The sequence below is a fragment of the Meles meles genome, chromosome 15 (assembly GCF_922984935.1).
Source record: "Meles meles chromosome 15, mMelMel3.1 paternal haplotype, whole genome shotgun sequence".
NCBI lineage: Eukaryota > Metazoa > Chordata > Mammalia > Carnivora > Mustelidae > Meles > Meles meles.
The window spans coordinates 22,650,644-22,664,538 of NC_060080.1; the positions used below are offsets into that span (position 1 = coordinate 22,650,644).

General features: G+C 45.6%; 1 protein-coding gene across 4 annotated transcripts in view; it reads left to right on the plus strand.

Moving 5' to 3' along the window:
- Positions 1 to 13,895, plus strand: part of PLB1 (phospholipase B1) — a 122,858-nt gene that overhangs the window by 13,995 nt on the left and 94,968 nt on the right. For all 4 annotated transcript variants that reach the window (XM_045979692.1, XM_045979690.1, XM_045979691.1 and 1 more), the window contains exons 2-4: positions 8,264 to 8,325; positions 9,556 to 9,622; positions 10,720 to 10,778. In XM_045979692.1, coding sequence (XP_045835648.1) covers positions 8,264 to 8,325; positions 9,556 to 9,622; positions 10,720 to 10,778 — 188 coding nt within the window. The remainder of the gene's footprint in view (positions 1 to 8,263; positions 8,326 to 9,555; positions 9,623 to 10,719; positions 10,779 to 13,895) is intronic.

Sequence of the window (13,895 nt, forward strand, 5' to 3'; positions counted from 1 at the left end):
GGAACTAGCTGTATCCCCATTTTATAGGTGAGGAAGTTGAGGTTCAGAGAGATTAATTCTTTTTTTTTTTAAGATTTTATTTATTTATTTGACAGACAGAGATCACAGGTAGGCAGAGAGGCAGGCAGAGAGAGAGGAAGGGAAGCAGGCTCCCTGCTGAGCAGAGAGCTCGATGTGGGGCTCCATCCCAGGATGCTGGAATCACGACCTGAGTCGAAGGCAGAGGCTTTAACCCACTGAGCCACCCAGGAGCGCCCAGAGAGTTTAATTCTTGATCGAGGTCACAAAATGTCTGACTTTCCTCAAGGCAGGGATGGGGGTGGAAAATGGTGCTCCAGACACAATGTGAGTGAGAAAACGTGAAGGAACCGTATTAATAAGGAGAGCATAAGCTGTTTCTCTTTTGTTTTTGAAACCACCCTGCTTACCCCTGGCCAGCTGTTGGGCTAACACACTTTGGGTTTCCCTAAAAAGTTGGGGCTCTCGATCCCGAAGGCACATCACTCAAATGACCTTTAAAAACTGCTGGTGCCCAGGATACCCAGGTCCTACCCCGGGCCCATCAAACCCGAGTGTCTGTCTTGAGGTGGGCGTGGGGGGCTAGGCAGCAGGTGCTGGATGGAGAACATCTGCTTCACAAGGTGCTTCCCTCAGGAGACTCAATCGCGACCTTACCTAGCCAGGTCTGACATTCCAATGGCTCCTTGTTGCTTCCAGAACCCCAGTGGTCGTGGCTCTTCCTACTTGGATGACTAATTTCAGCCGAACCTGTTTCTCCCAGTGTGCACAGATGTCTTTCTCTTTCATTCCCATCAGGGTGGAAAAGTACATGGTTTTTTCCCTTCCTGACTTTATTGAGATGGGAGTTTTTCAGGGAGCTCAAAGCCCTTTGTAGAACCATGAGCTTGAGGCTAAGACGACCTTCCAAATGAGGAAAAAACCATGGGCTTCAGTCATGCCACAAGAGCTTTGATCATTTCTTCCACAATACCTCCGGGTGCTGTGGGAATAGGCAAGAATTGTTTTCCCCATTTAGCTGGTGGGAATCAGAGGACTGGAACGAGGCCCAAGTCACTCCAGGGTCTGTGGGTAGAGCACCCCAGGGGTTCTGAGTTCCCCCCTCGGTCTTGTGATCTGAACACCTAGTGTTTAAATTCTAGACAGTTACCCCTGCCGTTACCACAAATGATTGATTCCGATCAGCAAGTTAACACATGACCTCTGTAGTTCTATGAGGAAATGCGAGAATGTTGAGGTTGAAAGGTTCTGGAAAAATGGCCTGTGCTAACCATCTCTCTGATGCAGAAATGATAATACTGACAACTACCACTTACTGGACCTTTACCAGCCTCAGAAACTGTGTTTTATGTTGGCATGCATTTAATCCTTCCAGCAGTCCCACGAGGCAGGTAGTATCAAACCTCATCTTTAGGTGAGGAAACAGAGGCACAGAGAGACTGACCAGACCAGGAGTGACCAAGCTCCTAATGCCTGCCTGCTCTGATCCCTTACCTCTGCTTGGACCAGTGTCCCAAGGGGCCCATTCTTGTTCCAGAAGCTCTGGCTTTTCTACCAAAGATGACCTATCTCCATGGGTCCACTCTGGCCTTGGAGAGATGACATGGAACAAGGCCAGCCCCCCTTTCGAAGCTGAAGGAAAGTCTCCTACACCCCCCTTTACTTTTCCTCTCTGGTCTTCCCAAGTGTGTTTAAATAGAATATCTAGGGGCACCTGGGTGGCTCAGTTGTTAAGCGTCTACCTTTGGCTCAGATCATGATCCCAGGGTCCTGGGATTGAGCCCCGCATCGGGCTCCCTGCTCAGCTGGAAGCCTGCTTCTCCCTCTCCCACTCCCCCTGCTTGTGTTCCTTCTCTCGCTGTGTCTCTCTCTGTCAAATAAATGAAATCTTTTAAAATAAATAAATAAATAATATATACATATAATAAAAATAAATAGAATATCTAACTATTTAGGTTCCAAGGTGTCCTGTGTTCTTTTATGATCTTTTCTCCTTTCTTGCCTTCTTTGGATTACATAATTTCATGGTCTGCCCCATCCCGCCCCCCCATGAGTTTGCTGATTATACGTGTTTTTGTTGTTATTGTGGCATTTACGATCACAACATGCATCCTTGACTTATTCAGATCTAATTAAATGAGTACTTTCATCATTTCCCAGATGAAGGGAGACCTTGTCAGCGTGACTCCGTTCACTGTCCAAATCTGCCCACACAGCAAGATGTTACATATGTTTTAGCTCCGCACCACATTATTTTTATTGGGGGGTAGCAACTTTTTTCTATAAATGGCCAAGTGGTAAATAGTTTAGGGTTTGTGGCTCATGCGTGGTCTCTACCACATACTCTTCTTTGTTTTTTTAACATTTAAAAATGTAGAAGCTGTTCTTCTCTAGAGAGCCATACAAAAACACACTGTGGGCAGATTTGACCCACGGGCCATAGTTTGCTGGCTTCCATTTCATACGGTCGGTATTATTTCGGATTTATCTACATATTCACTCTCTCTGTACTTCATTCCTTCCTACATCGCTATGCTTCTGTGTGGGATCATTTTCCTTGTAACATTTAGAATGTGTCATTCCACCATCTTCTGGCCTCCATTGTTTCTGATAAGTTGACTGTGAGCCATATGACGTTGGTTTCCCATATGTGATTTTCTTCTGCTATTTTTTTTTTAAAGATTTTATTTATTTATTTGACAGATAGAGATCACAAGTAGGGAGAGAGGCAGGCAGAGAGAGAGAGAGAGGAGGAAGCAGGCTCCCTGCCAAGCAGAGAGCCCGATGCGGGAATCGATCCCAGGACCCTGAGATCATGACCTGAGCTGAAGGCAGCAGCTTAACCCACTGAGCCACCCAGGCGCCCCTCTTCTGCTATTCTTGAAAATTTTTCCTTGGCTTTGGAACTACACCTAGACACATCAGTTATTACAGTTAAAGGATCTAGATAGAATTCTCTTTGTATTTTTCCTACCCAGAGGTTTGTTGTTGTTGTTGTTGTTTTCAGCTTCTTTGATCTGTGGCTCAAAATTTTTCTTCATATGTGAGAAGTTTTTAGCCATAATCTCTTCAGATCCCTTTCTGCCTCTTTCTCTGCTGCTTCTGGGACTCATTACCTATATGTTTATGTGTTTGGCAGTAGCCAAGATCTCTGAGGCTCTGTTTATTTTTCTTCAATCTTTTTTTCTGTACTTTTCAGAAATGTACCTTCTATTGATCTATTGATCTGTCTTGAAGTTTACAAATTCTTTTTTCCTACCTTCTTAAGTCTGGGGCTGAGCCAGTCCAGTAAATCTTTCAGTCTTGTATTTTTCAACTCTAGATTTCCTTTATTTTGATAATCTCTATTTGTTGAGTCTTTAGTCTATTTTTTCTTTAATTCCTTGAACATCGATACAATAGCTGCTTTGAAAACTTTGCCTGCAAAATCTAACATCTGGGCCTACTCAGAACTGATTTTCACTGACTACTTTTTTTTTCCCTGAACAAAACTCACTTTTCAGTTTCACAGCATGTCTAGTAATTTTTGGTTGCAAATTAAACATATTTAATAAAATGTCAAAAGTCTGGATTCGTCTGATTTTTCTGAGGTGGTTGGGTTTTTAGAAACTTGCCTAGACTTAAACTTTGGAATGGGTCTCTTTCATGGTGTGTAGCCACTAATGTTTTGATCAGGTTTATATTTTTTATTTTTTTAAATTTTATTCAATTTAATTTCTTGTGTGTGTTCCAAAATTCATTATTTATGCACCACACCCAGTGTTCCATGCAATACGTGCCTTCCTTAATACCCACCACCAGGCTCACCCAAGCCCCCACCCCCCTCCACTCCAAAACCCTCAGTTTATTTCTCAGCGTCCACAGTCTCTCATGGTTTGTCTCCCCCTCTGATTTTCCCCAACTCACTTCTCCTCTCCATCTTCCAATATCCTCCGTGTTATTCCTTATGCTCCACAAGTAAGTGAAACCATATAATAATTGACTCTCTCTGCTTGACTTATTTCACTCAGCATAATCTCCTCTAGTCCTGTCCATGTTGATACAAAAGTTGGGTATTGGATAAAGAAGATATGGTCTATCTATACTATGGAGTATTATGCCTCCATCAGAAAGGATGAATACCCAACTTTTGTATATTTCTTATTTTTATCTCTTTAACCTGTCATCCTAGTAGCCAGCCCTGTGTCTGCACACTTGAGTGATCAGTCAGTGACTCAGACACAAGTCATGCTTGGACACCTGGGGTTTGTAAGGCTCTGTTTATGGGTCTGTGTGTAGGTTGGGGAAGGAACACAAAGATTCAAAATTAATGCCCAGAAGATTCCACAGTGGTTGCAGGAAAAGATGTAGGGATTCATCTATTGTCCTCAAAAACAGGCTCCTCTGAGCCTTTTAACCCCTATTAGATCTAGAGTTAGCAGATGGGAAGCTCACAATCTAGTTTTCTTGAAAGAAAAAACTTAACTTTTGCTACTATAAAACGATGCTAAGAATGACATATTTCTCTCTGGACTGGTTTGATAACAAAATGCACTTTTTATCAAAATGAACATATTTCCATGTGTATTTGTGCACGCACTGGGCTAGATTTTTCTGCTTCTATTATTTGATTTAAAGGTTTGTTTTTTGGTTTTTGTTTTTGTTTTTTTTTTAGAAATTATAGAGTGCTGAGTGTATTCACAGTCATAAAAATTTATTTATTTGTTTATTTATTTTTATAAAAAATCTTTTTTAAAGGAAACCACTTTTTATGGCAAGGAACCGAAGGTTTTCTTTAGGGAGAGATTTTTGTGTGTCTCAGGCTTGGTGCCTGGAGGACTGGGAGATGTACAGCATAGGATGTTTCTCAAAGACTAGAGGATACTTGGCTCCGGCATCAGCTCTCCTTTACCTGGCAATCTAATCTACAGGTAGGTCCCAGGCTCCCACCTAGAGTTCTTGGGGCTACAGTTTTTGCTGATCACCAGAGATGCCATTTTCCTGTTTAACCTTGGTGATCTCTCTACAGTGAGCAGAACAGATCAGGCATTGGTTGGCAAATAATAGCCAGTGGGCTGAATCCTACCTTATGCCTGTTTTTGTATGACCCGTGAGCTAAGAATGGATTTTACATTTTTAGATTCTTTTTTTTTAAATGTGGATGTCCAGTTATTCCGACACCGTTTGTTGAAAAGACTATCTTTTCTCCATTGTACTGCCGTTGCTTCTTTGTCAAAGATCAGTTCGCTTTATTTACGCGGGTCTATTTCTGGACTCTCTATTCCGGTCCACGGATTTATTTGTCTGCTCTTCTGCCAATACCACCTTGTAGTTTTATAGTAGATCTTGAGGTTGGATTGTGTCGGTTCTCTGACTTTTTTCTCCTTTGATATTCTGTTGGCTATTCTGGGTCTTTTTTTGCCTTTTCATATAAACTTGAAAATCCATTGAGGGACACCTGGGTGGCTCAGTCGGTTAAGCATCTGCCTTCGACTCCTGTCATGATCCCAGAGTCCTGGGATCGAGTCCTGCCCACAGCCAGCTCCCTGCTCAGCAGGGAACCTGCCTTTCCCTCTGCCTGCCCTTTCCCGGGCTTGACTTCACATTTTCTCTCTCTGACAAATAAATGAATAAAATCTTTTTAAAAAATTAGTTCATTGATACCTGCAAAGGTTTTTAAAAATGTAAATGATTGGGAAAAATAGAAGGGTATTTCATGACATATGAAAATTATATGAAATTCAAATTTCAGTCTCCATAAAGTTAATTTGTTTATATCTTGTCTGTGGCTGCTTTTGTGCTCCTCCAGAGCTAAGCAGCGACTGACAGTACGGTCTGCAAAACCTAAAATACAGACCGTGTGGCCGATCCCTGATCTGGATTTTAGGCTGTGACTTAGACTTAGCTTGCTGGTGGTGGCCACAGCCTACAGAGCCAGGCTGCCCATTTTCAAATCCTGATGTTGCCATTATTAACTGTGTCACCTTTAAAGTGTCACTTAATCTTTCTGAGCCTGTTTTATCCACAAAGTGGAGATAATGGCGTTTATCTCCTAGAGCCGTGGTAGGGATTAAATGAATTATTTCATGTAAGGGTTTAGAAGGCCCGGCACATAGAGGCTATATATTAGTGTTAGCTGTCATATACATGTTTAGCCTAGCTTAAAAAAAAAATTACAACCATACTCTCACCCCTCTTGCCCTGAGAATTCATTAACTTCACTACTCCTAGAGCAACGATCATCTTAAAATACATGTTAACACTCATCTTTTTAGAGAACAGCCTGACTCCCTGTTGCTCATAGAGAAGCCTGGTATTTGCAGCCCCACAGCCCAGCTGCCCTCCTCTACCCTCCTCTCCCTGCCTTCCACTTCCCTTCCCTCCCGTTACAAACCTGTTCCAGGCTTTGCTAGCTCTCGGAGCTTATCCGCAGCTCTGTGCCTTCCCATCATGTGACTCTTTCTGCCCAGAAAGCTTTCTTCTGGGAATTAAAAATTTGCCGCTGAGATCTGGGGGCAAGTTATAGCCATCCTTCCCACTAGGAGCTCCAACATGGAAATCAGCGCCTGATCTCACAGCGGGCAGGCAATGAAATACACTCTTACTGCCTGTGAAACTCCAGATAAATTCTTTTCAGGGTCAAAAAGGAAAGCTGTGCATCAAAAGAAATGAAATCTTCCCATTTGCGATGACGTAGATGGAACTAGAGGGTATTATGCATAGCAAAATAAGTCAATCGGAGAAAGACAACTATCATATGATCTCCCTGATATGAGGAAGGGGAGATGCAACGTGGGGGGTTCGGGGCATAGGAAAAGAATAAATGAAACAAGATGGGATCGGGAGGGAGACAAACCATAAGAGACTCTTAATCTCACAAAACAAACTGAGGGTTGCCGGGCAGAGGTGGGGGGGCGCGGGGCGGGGAAGGGGGTCAGGGAGAGGGTGGTGGAGTTATGGACATTGGGGAGGGTATGTGCTATGGTGAGTGCTGTGAAGTGTGTAAACCTGGCGATTCACAGACCTGTACTCCTGGGGCTAATAATACATTATATGTTAATAAAAAAAGGAAAAAAAAAGGAAAGCTACAGAAGGTTGAGGGAGAAAAAAAATCAAGCCCTCTCCCCCCAAGTTAGTCCCCCATCCCCCCTTTGGTCACTAATGCTATTGGGAGTTCTCATAAGGTATACCCTGACCAAGAGTGTGCTCCCTGGGCAGAGAACTGGGTGGGGAGAAGTCCGAGGTCACCAGGGACCGGGATGTCTGATTACATATCAGTATCATAAATGTATCACGAAGTGGTTAAATAATCAAGATGACCTAGCAACGTGAAAAATGCTCAGGATATAATATTAAGGGGAGCTTGCTGGATACAAGATTGCATCCACATTGATTACAATTAAATGGACAGTGTGCCTGTTCTGGAGCCTGATGATAGAGCCAAGAGTGTGAACAAATCCCTTTGGTTATTGGGGTAATAGCCCTGTGGGTGAATTGGTTTTCCTTTACTTAGAGTGCTGCTAATTGTACTACACTGGTTTTTTGTGTGTATTTAAGATGTTTGATGGGAAAACTTATTGGCTTAGACACTTAAGATGAGCCTTTTATCATACATAAATTGTATCTTTAAAAGGTAAAGAAAATGCAAATATTTTTAAAAGACTGGCCCAAAGTAAGCTGGGATGAGGATAGCATCTTTGCTGTTTCCCTATCTGCCTTTTTCCCCCTTCACCTCACCTTCAACAAGACCACTCTGGGTAGCCCCTATCTAGCCATGGTGTACAGTCACAGCCCCTGCGAACCCCACAATTAGCTCTTAAATTCACAAAACACTTCAGACAATTCCAGAAGGTCGTTTGCCTTCCCTGCTTTGTCCCGGATTCCCAAACAACAGCAGGTGTTTGTTCAACATTATCTTCCTCAAGAGTTCTGCCCTTTGCTAAGGAACCAGTAAAGGTATCTGTGATAACATGCTAGATAATAAGATGATACAGGGTTGTTACTGACCCCTCCCAGATAACACTTTTGCTTTTCATCCTGGGGGTTCTCCCTTCATAGGCTGCATTAGTAGAAGCATGTGTCCCAGACAAAGGAGGTGATAGTTGGAGGAATGAATTGAAATGAATGAATGTTGGACTTTCTGAACACAAGGGACTTTGCTGAGCTGGGCATATAGGTAGGGCTAAGCGGAAGGGCAGGAAAGCTACAAATCTGGGTGGGTATTAATTCTAGCTAAATAATCTGAGCTATATTTGTTTTCTTCTAGGACCCACCAGGGCCCATACCTCTCCTGGAAAGAACACATTGGAAGAGCAAGGATCACCAGAGGTGAGGGCTTTGTCCTGAGGGAAGAAGTTGGGGGGAGTAGTATTCCTTTCTAGTGGGTAAATCCCATTCTTGATACAAACTGGCAGGTCCCTCCCTGAAGCCTGGAGGGAATGGGCTGGAGGAGCGGCTTCCCCCAGGGATCGTTGGGTGGCCTGGCACAGCAGAGGGGGCACAACTGTATCTCCTGGAATTTGGGCCTCAACTGCAGACTAGGCTGGTGGTTCCCAGAAATGTCCAGAAAGAGTTATAAGTGGGCTTGTTATCTCTATGAACTTTGAAGCAGATGCTGTAAATTATCTGAAGGCTCTGGGTGACGTCTTCCCAGAACATCCACAAGATAAGAGTTGAGAATAAATTCTTTATCTCTTACGGAAATTAGTAATTCAAGAGAAATAGCTTGTGTCTTGTGACAGCGAGATGTGGTCAAGCACCATATTTACTGCGCGTTTTTCCCTGTTGGAATATTTCCCCTTTCTTCTCTTGATTCTGGGGAGAAAACATGATCTCCCTTCCCAAAGCCTCCCGTGGGAGTCACAGAAGCAGAGGCCGCTCTGGGCATGCATGTCATCCAGTCCCTCCTTGGCTCTCAGCAGCTCCTCTGGGCTTAGGACACACCAGCCTGGTGGGCACTCGAGAGTTCCCATTTTCCACCATTTTCAGCAGCAAATACACATAATGCCTCCTGTACCTGCTTTTGTGTATATCGTCAAATTAAAAGAGGGAAAGTAGAGAACATTAAAAACATATGAGAGCGAAGATGTTTAAGTTTTTAGTCTATATACCTGGACCTCTTAATTATATTTTTTAATTTTAGGCAAATACACATAACATAAAATATACATTTTTACCATTTCTGAGTATACAATCCAGTGGCATTAAGACAATCCCATTGTTGGGCAACCGTCGCCACTGTCTCCAGATCTTTTTCATCAGTCCCCAAAATTGATTTTTATTCTTTTTTTTAATCTTTCCTCCCTGCCCCCACCTCACCCCACCCGTCCTGAGACATCCTCGCCTGCCACTTGCTAAGATCATTGTCGATAGACACACATCCCCTTTCACTGTGAACGTGGTGTGGAGTCAGATGGACTTGACTATGGAGAATCATGGTCGCTTCTGGACTTTGAGCCTAGAGGGGAAAGTACGCGGTGAAAGTACACCGAGCTTTCGAGACCTGCAATATTTCTGTACAAGGCAGTTGAACTTTCTGACATTTGGTTTCATCTGCAGACCCGGAAGAGTTTTCCATTCCCATGCAACTTAGAGACGGCAGGCTCCAGCGTGCCACCCAAGTCAGGTACGGGGCCCTGAGCCATAAGCTTGGAAGGCTGGCATCTTCTCCATGGCGTGGCCAGCAGAAGCTCTGGCCCTCCTCCTCTTGCATCTTTCGGCCATTCAGACCTCTTCTCCAGCCCCCACCCTTCACACCCCCCCCCCCCAGCCGTTTCTGTAGAGGCCACCACAGATCTCACCAACATGGGAGCACAGGTGAGGGGGTGCCCCGGGAACCCACCTCCAGGGCTGCGGACGGTGCCTCAGGAGCTGTGGGTTGGAGCTTCGTCCTTCAGCTGCCCTCCTGGATGTAAGCCACAGTGGCTGCTGTGGACATTTTTCTCCTATGATAGGCTAGATTTGCCTGACGCCTGGATGATATGAGTGTGGCTCTGGACCCAGCTGTCTTCTCTGGCTTTATCCTGTCAAATGGCTGCATGACAGCCCGTGTTTCATGGCTTATGTTTGCGTTTCCAGTTAGCACACTATTCTTACTCTTGCATTATATAAGGAATATAGCTAGAAAAAGAAATTGATATACCTCTTAGGAAACGGTTTCTAAAGGAGGTTTCCTTTTAAAAGCCCTGTAACATGATCAGGAGGTCTGTGGTTTCTAGAAAGACTTAATCCTAAAAGAGTTGGTGACCCAGGAGGGGGCAGGTGGTGGTGGGGTCACAGAGCCTTCCTGGTGTGCAATTGACATACAGTTTGCGTCTGATGCTTATGGGTGTTCACAGAATTTGAGTGATATTCTCTTGCTCTCGTCAAGCTAACATTATCCCTTTTGTACCTAGGTAGTTTTCATTTTAACTTGTTACTCTTTACTTATTAATGGGGGCTCAGAAATGCAGAGCCAAGGGATAGAAGGAAGCAAGGGGCCACAAGAAGTCCAGGCAGGAGGGAAAAGGAGGGCCATGAGCGACCTGCCCTGGGACACCTGCGGCTTGCAGAGAACAGTGAGCCTCTTTCTACTGGGGTTCCTATAGGTCACAGTGACCTCCTGGTCTTCTGCCATCCACCTCAGGCTGGGGGATGTGGGTCTGTCCCTCCCAACTGGCATCTTTGGCTCATACCTTCGAGAAGGTAGATCTGACCTTCTTCAATGGGCTCTTGTCTTTGCAGTCCACTCGGTGAGACCTTCTGATATTAAATTTGTGGCCGCCATCAGCAATGTGGAAACTGTGAGTATTTCAAGGAGACAGAGGTGGGAGTCAGGGTTTGGGCTGGGGAGTCTCAGAATTAACTCCTGGTGGCCAGGCAGGATGTTTCATTTTGGGAGAGGGGAACATTCTCCGAGTTGAGGATATTCTAAAATCTAGAGGGTCTGTGTCTTTTTTTTTTTTTTTATAAATCACATGAATGCCTCCCGTTCCATTAGGATGAGGAAACTTTCAGAGGTTCTCATTAATAAATTAAATTGATTGATAAATTAAGTCAAAGATCACACAGAATTTTAAAAATTGTTTCCTGAGCTTTATTTAGGAGAAAAAGAAAAAAATGTCCTCGCGTGCTTGGTAATTTTTTTTTAAAGATCGATCCAGCTTTGCTAATAGATTTTAAGTGGTCTATTTTATATGGTCGGGTAAAGGAGAATGAAAGCAAGGAGAGAGACGGAAAGAATGAGGAGAGAGGGATAAGCAGAGAGAGAGGATATGGAGGGGGGTGGTTGGAGAGCAGCGTGGGTGCCAGCGTGATTCCCTAGTCCGTGCTGGCCTCCCACAGCCCTGCCTGGCCTGGTCACAGGAAGTGTCCGCATCCCTGCTGTCCCCAGGGCCAGCAGCCCCCGCTGAATAGAACGCCCATCAGGCCACTGTTCGCTCTGCCTCACAGCCCCGCAGCTGCACCCCTGCACCGGACCAGAGATATCCCCCCCCCCCCCCGACTCCCCCGCCTGCCATCCCCTTCCGTGTCTTCCTCCCTCCCTCAGCTACGAGGCTCCTTCCCCGTGGCCCTCCCCTGTGCCTGTTGCAGGCTGTCCTCCCTGGAACGGCAACCCCTTCCCCTGGCCTCCCGCCAGCCACCTCGGCCACCTCGCTGCAAGCCCCGGCCCCCTCCCCAGGCACCGTGCCACCACTCCAGAAAGAACCAGGTTTGACATTAGCAAACAGACCAGGGGCCAGTGGAACCTGGCAGCAGGGCATCCCACTCTTGTCCTCCTTCTCGGTGCTGGGTGTGACTGTCACGGTGTGTGGATGGGCACGAGGCGAGGTCTACTGGCAGGAGAAAGGTGGAAGGGAGGCAAAGGAGAAAAGAGGCTTTGTGTCACAGAGAGCACCTGGCGCTTGTTGGGCCCCTGTGCCCGGGATGGAGGTGATGCTAGCTGGAGGTCTGGAGCACGTTCCCTTCTGGGTCGGGAATTCGCTGACGGGACCGTGTCAGGCTTCTAGAGTTCCAGGTGTCTACCCTTGGTGACTTCCCTCCTTTGCTGGCAGCTTGCAAGAGCTCTCTCACTCATGAATTATGCAGACACAAAGCTCCTGCCTATGACTCTGCTCCCCTTTCTCCTCCTGTGCACTGGCCTGGCACCCCATCCCAGATCGTTACCCTCACACGATGGACACCCCAGCCTCTGGGGTAAAACCTGAGAGTGCGGTTCCCTGGAGGCAGTTTTCCTGTGTGCCCAGAGCCCGCAACGGTGAACTTAGCCAGGTTTATAGAAAGTATCAGGCTGGAGAAAAATCCAGGAAAGCACTGAACTTAGAAAGAAAAAAGTTCATGATACTGTTGCTTTTTTTTTTTTTTAAACCGCCCCCCCCCCCACTAAGTTCCTGGAGCTGTCACCAAGGTACAATCTTCCTTACCTGTGCCTGTAGCACGTGTTTGTTGAATTGCTCCAGACAACTTTTCCTCACCGGATGTCAAAGATCAGATTTGCAAATACTTGTAAAAATTATTTGCAAACTACCATATGTGATACGTGTTCAGTATAAGGAAAAATCAAAGCATACGTACATAGAATAAAAAGTTGAAGATTTCATTTGATTACCTATTCTGCTTCAACACACACACACACACCCCTATATATACAGTGAGACAGAGGGAGAGTAACCAAAATAGGGTTATACGGCAATATACTATCTGTGACTTGTTTTTTGTTTTGCTTTATTTGCTTAGCTAAGAGTTCAGACATTTTCCATGCCAAGGAGGTTGCAATCCACTGTATCAACTTCCTTGAAGACAGGGTTTGTGTCTTAGGTTTGTATCTCTGGCGCCGTCATGCATTCAGCCAAGGAAGAATATGGCTCCCGCAGGCAAGATGGAGGCAGAGGAGCTTCCTGGGTTTGTTCCAGGTTCCCTTGCGGGGACTCCTCCCTGGGCTCTTCCCTCCACCTCCCCACCTTGTTCCTCTTGTTCTCTCCCTTTCCTTCCCCTCAGCAGCCCCAACAAGCTTGCTGTAGGCAAGAACTCTGCCATCATTCCGATCCCCTGTGGTTGGGCACAGGCTGTCCGCTTTGCCTCAGCCCAGGAGCTGCCGTCCCTCCTGACTTCCCCTGCCTGCCCTCCTGGTTTACGGGTCCTGACTAGCACTGTAGTGTGATTTTTGTTTAACTTGCTGCCTTTCCCTGGAAATTTTGCCTTTCAAACTCCTTATGGAGGAGTAAAAGTCTCCATCCCACTTGGAGGAAGGTTGTGGTCAGCCTACCCTCCCAAGAAGGCTCCAGAGGGGTGACCCAGTTCTATAGACCGGTTGTCATTGGAGCCGGGAGGTGAAGGACAGAGAGGCTCTTTAAAGAGAAGTAGCAGCGGACTGGATGTAGGCAGTGTGGGTACAATTGTCACCTGTCACCACCACACCTGGAGACACCGTCTTTGAGGAATTTTGAAGAGAAAATTTGTGTCAGAACTCGGGAAACTACTACGACTGCCAATAGCTAATATTCACTGAGTACTTTCTACACGCTGGGCACAATTCCGAAGTTCGGGAGGACCCCGCAGAGGACACGATTCCCACGTGACTTACCAGGGTCCCGCCTCAGTCCTCCAGCCAGGGAACCTCTTCGGCAGACCGTGTCATGTGTTGTCCAGCATTTTACTGGAGAATCAGAAACTTACTTTGTTCATTCAAAAAATATTTAGCCAACAAATATTTATTGAATACTCAGAATGTGTCATGTGCTGTCCTCAGTCCAAGGAATACAGTCCAGAACAAAACAGGCATAAACTCCTGCCTTGTGGCACTTACATCTGAGTCAGGGAGACAAACAAGAAATGAAATTTCAGATTAGAATGGTCACACAACAAAACAGTCCCTCCTGCGTCCATGGAGAGGTTAACGGTCTACATGGCCGCATTTCCAT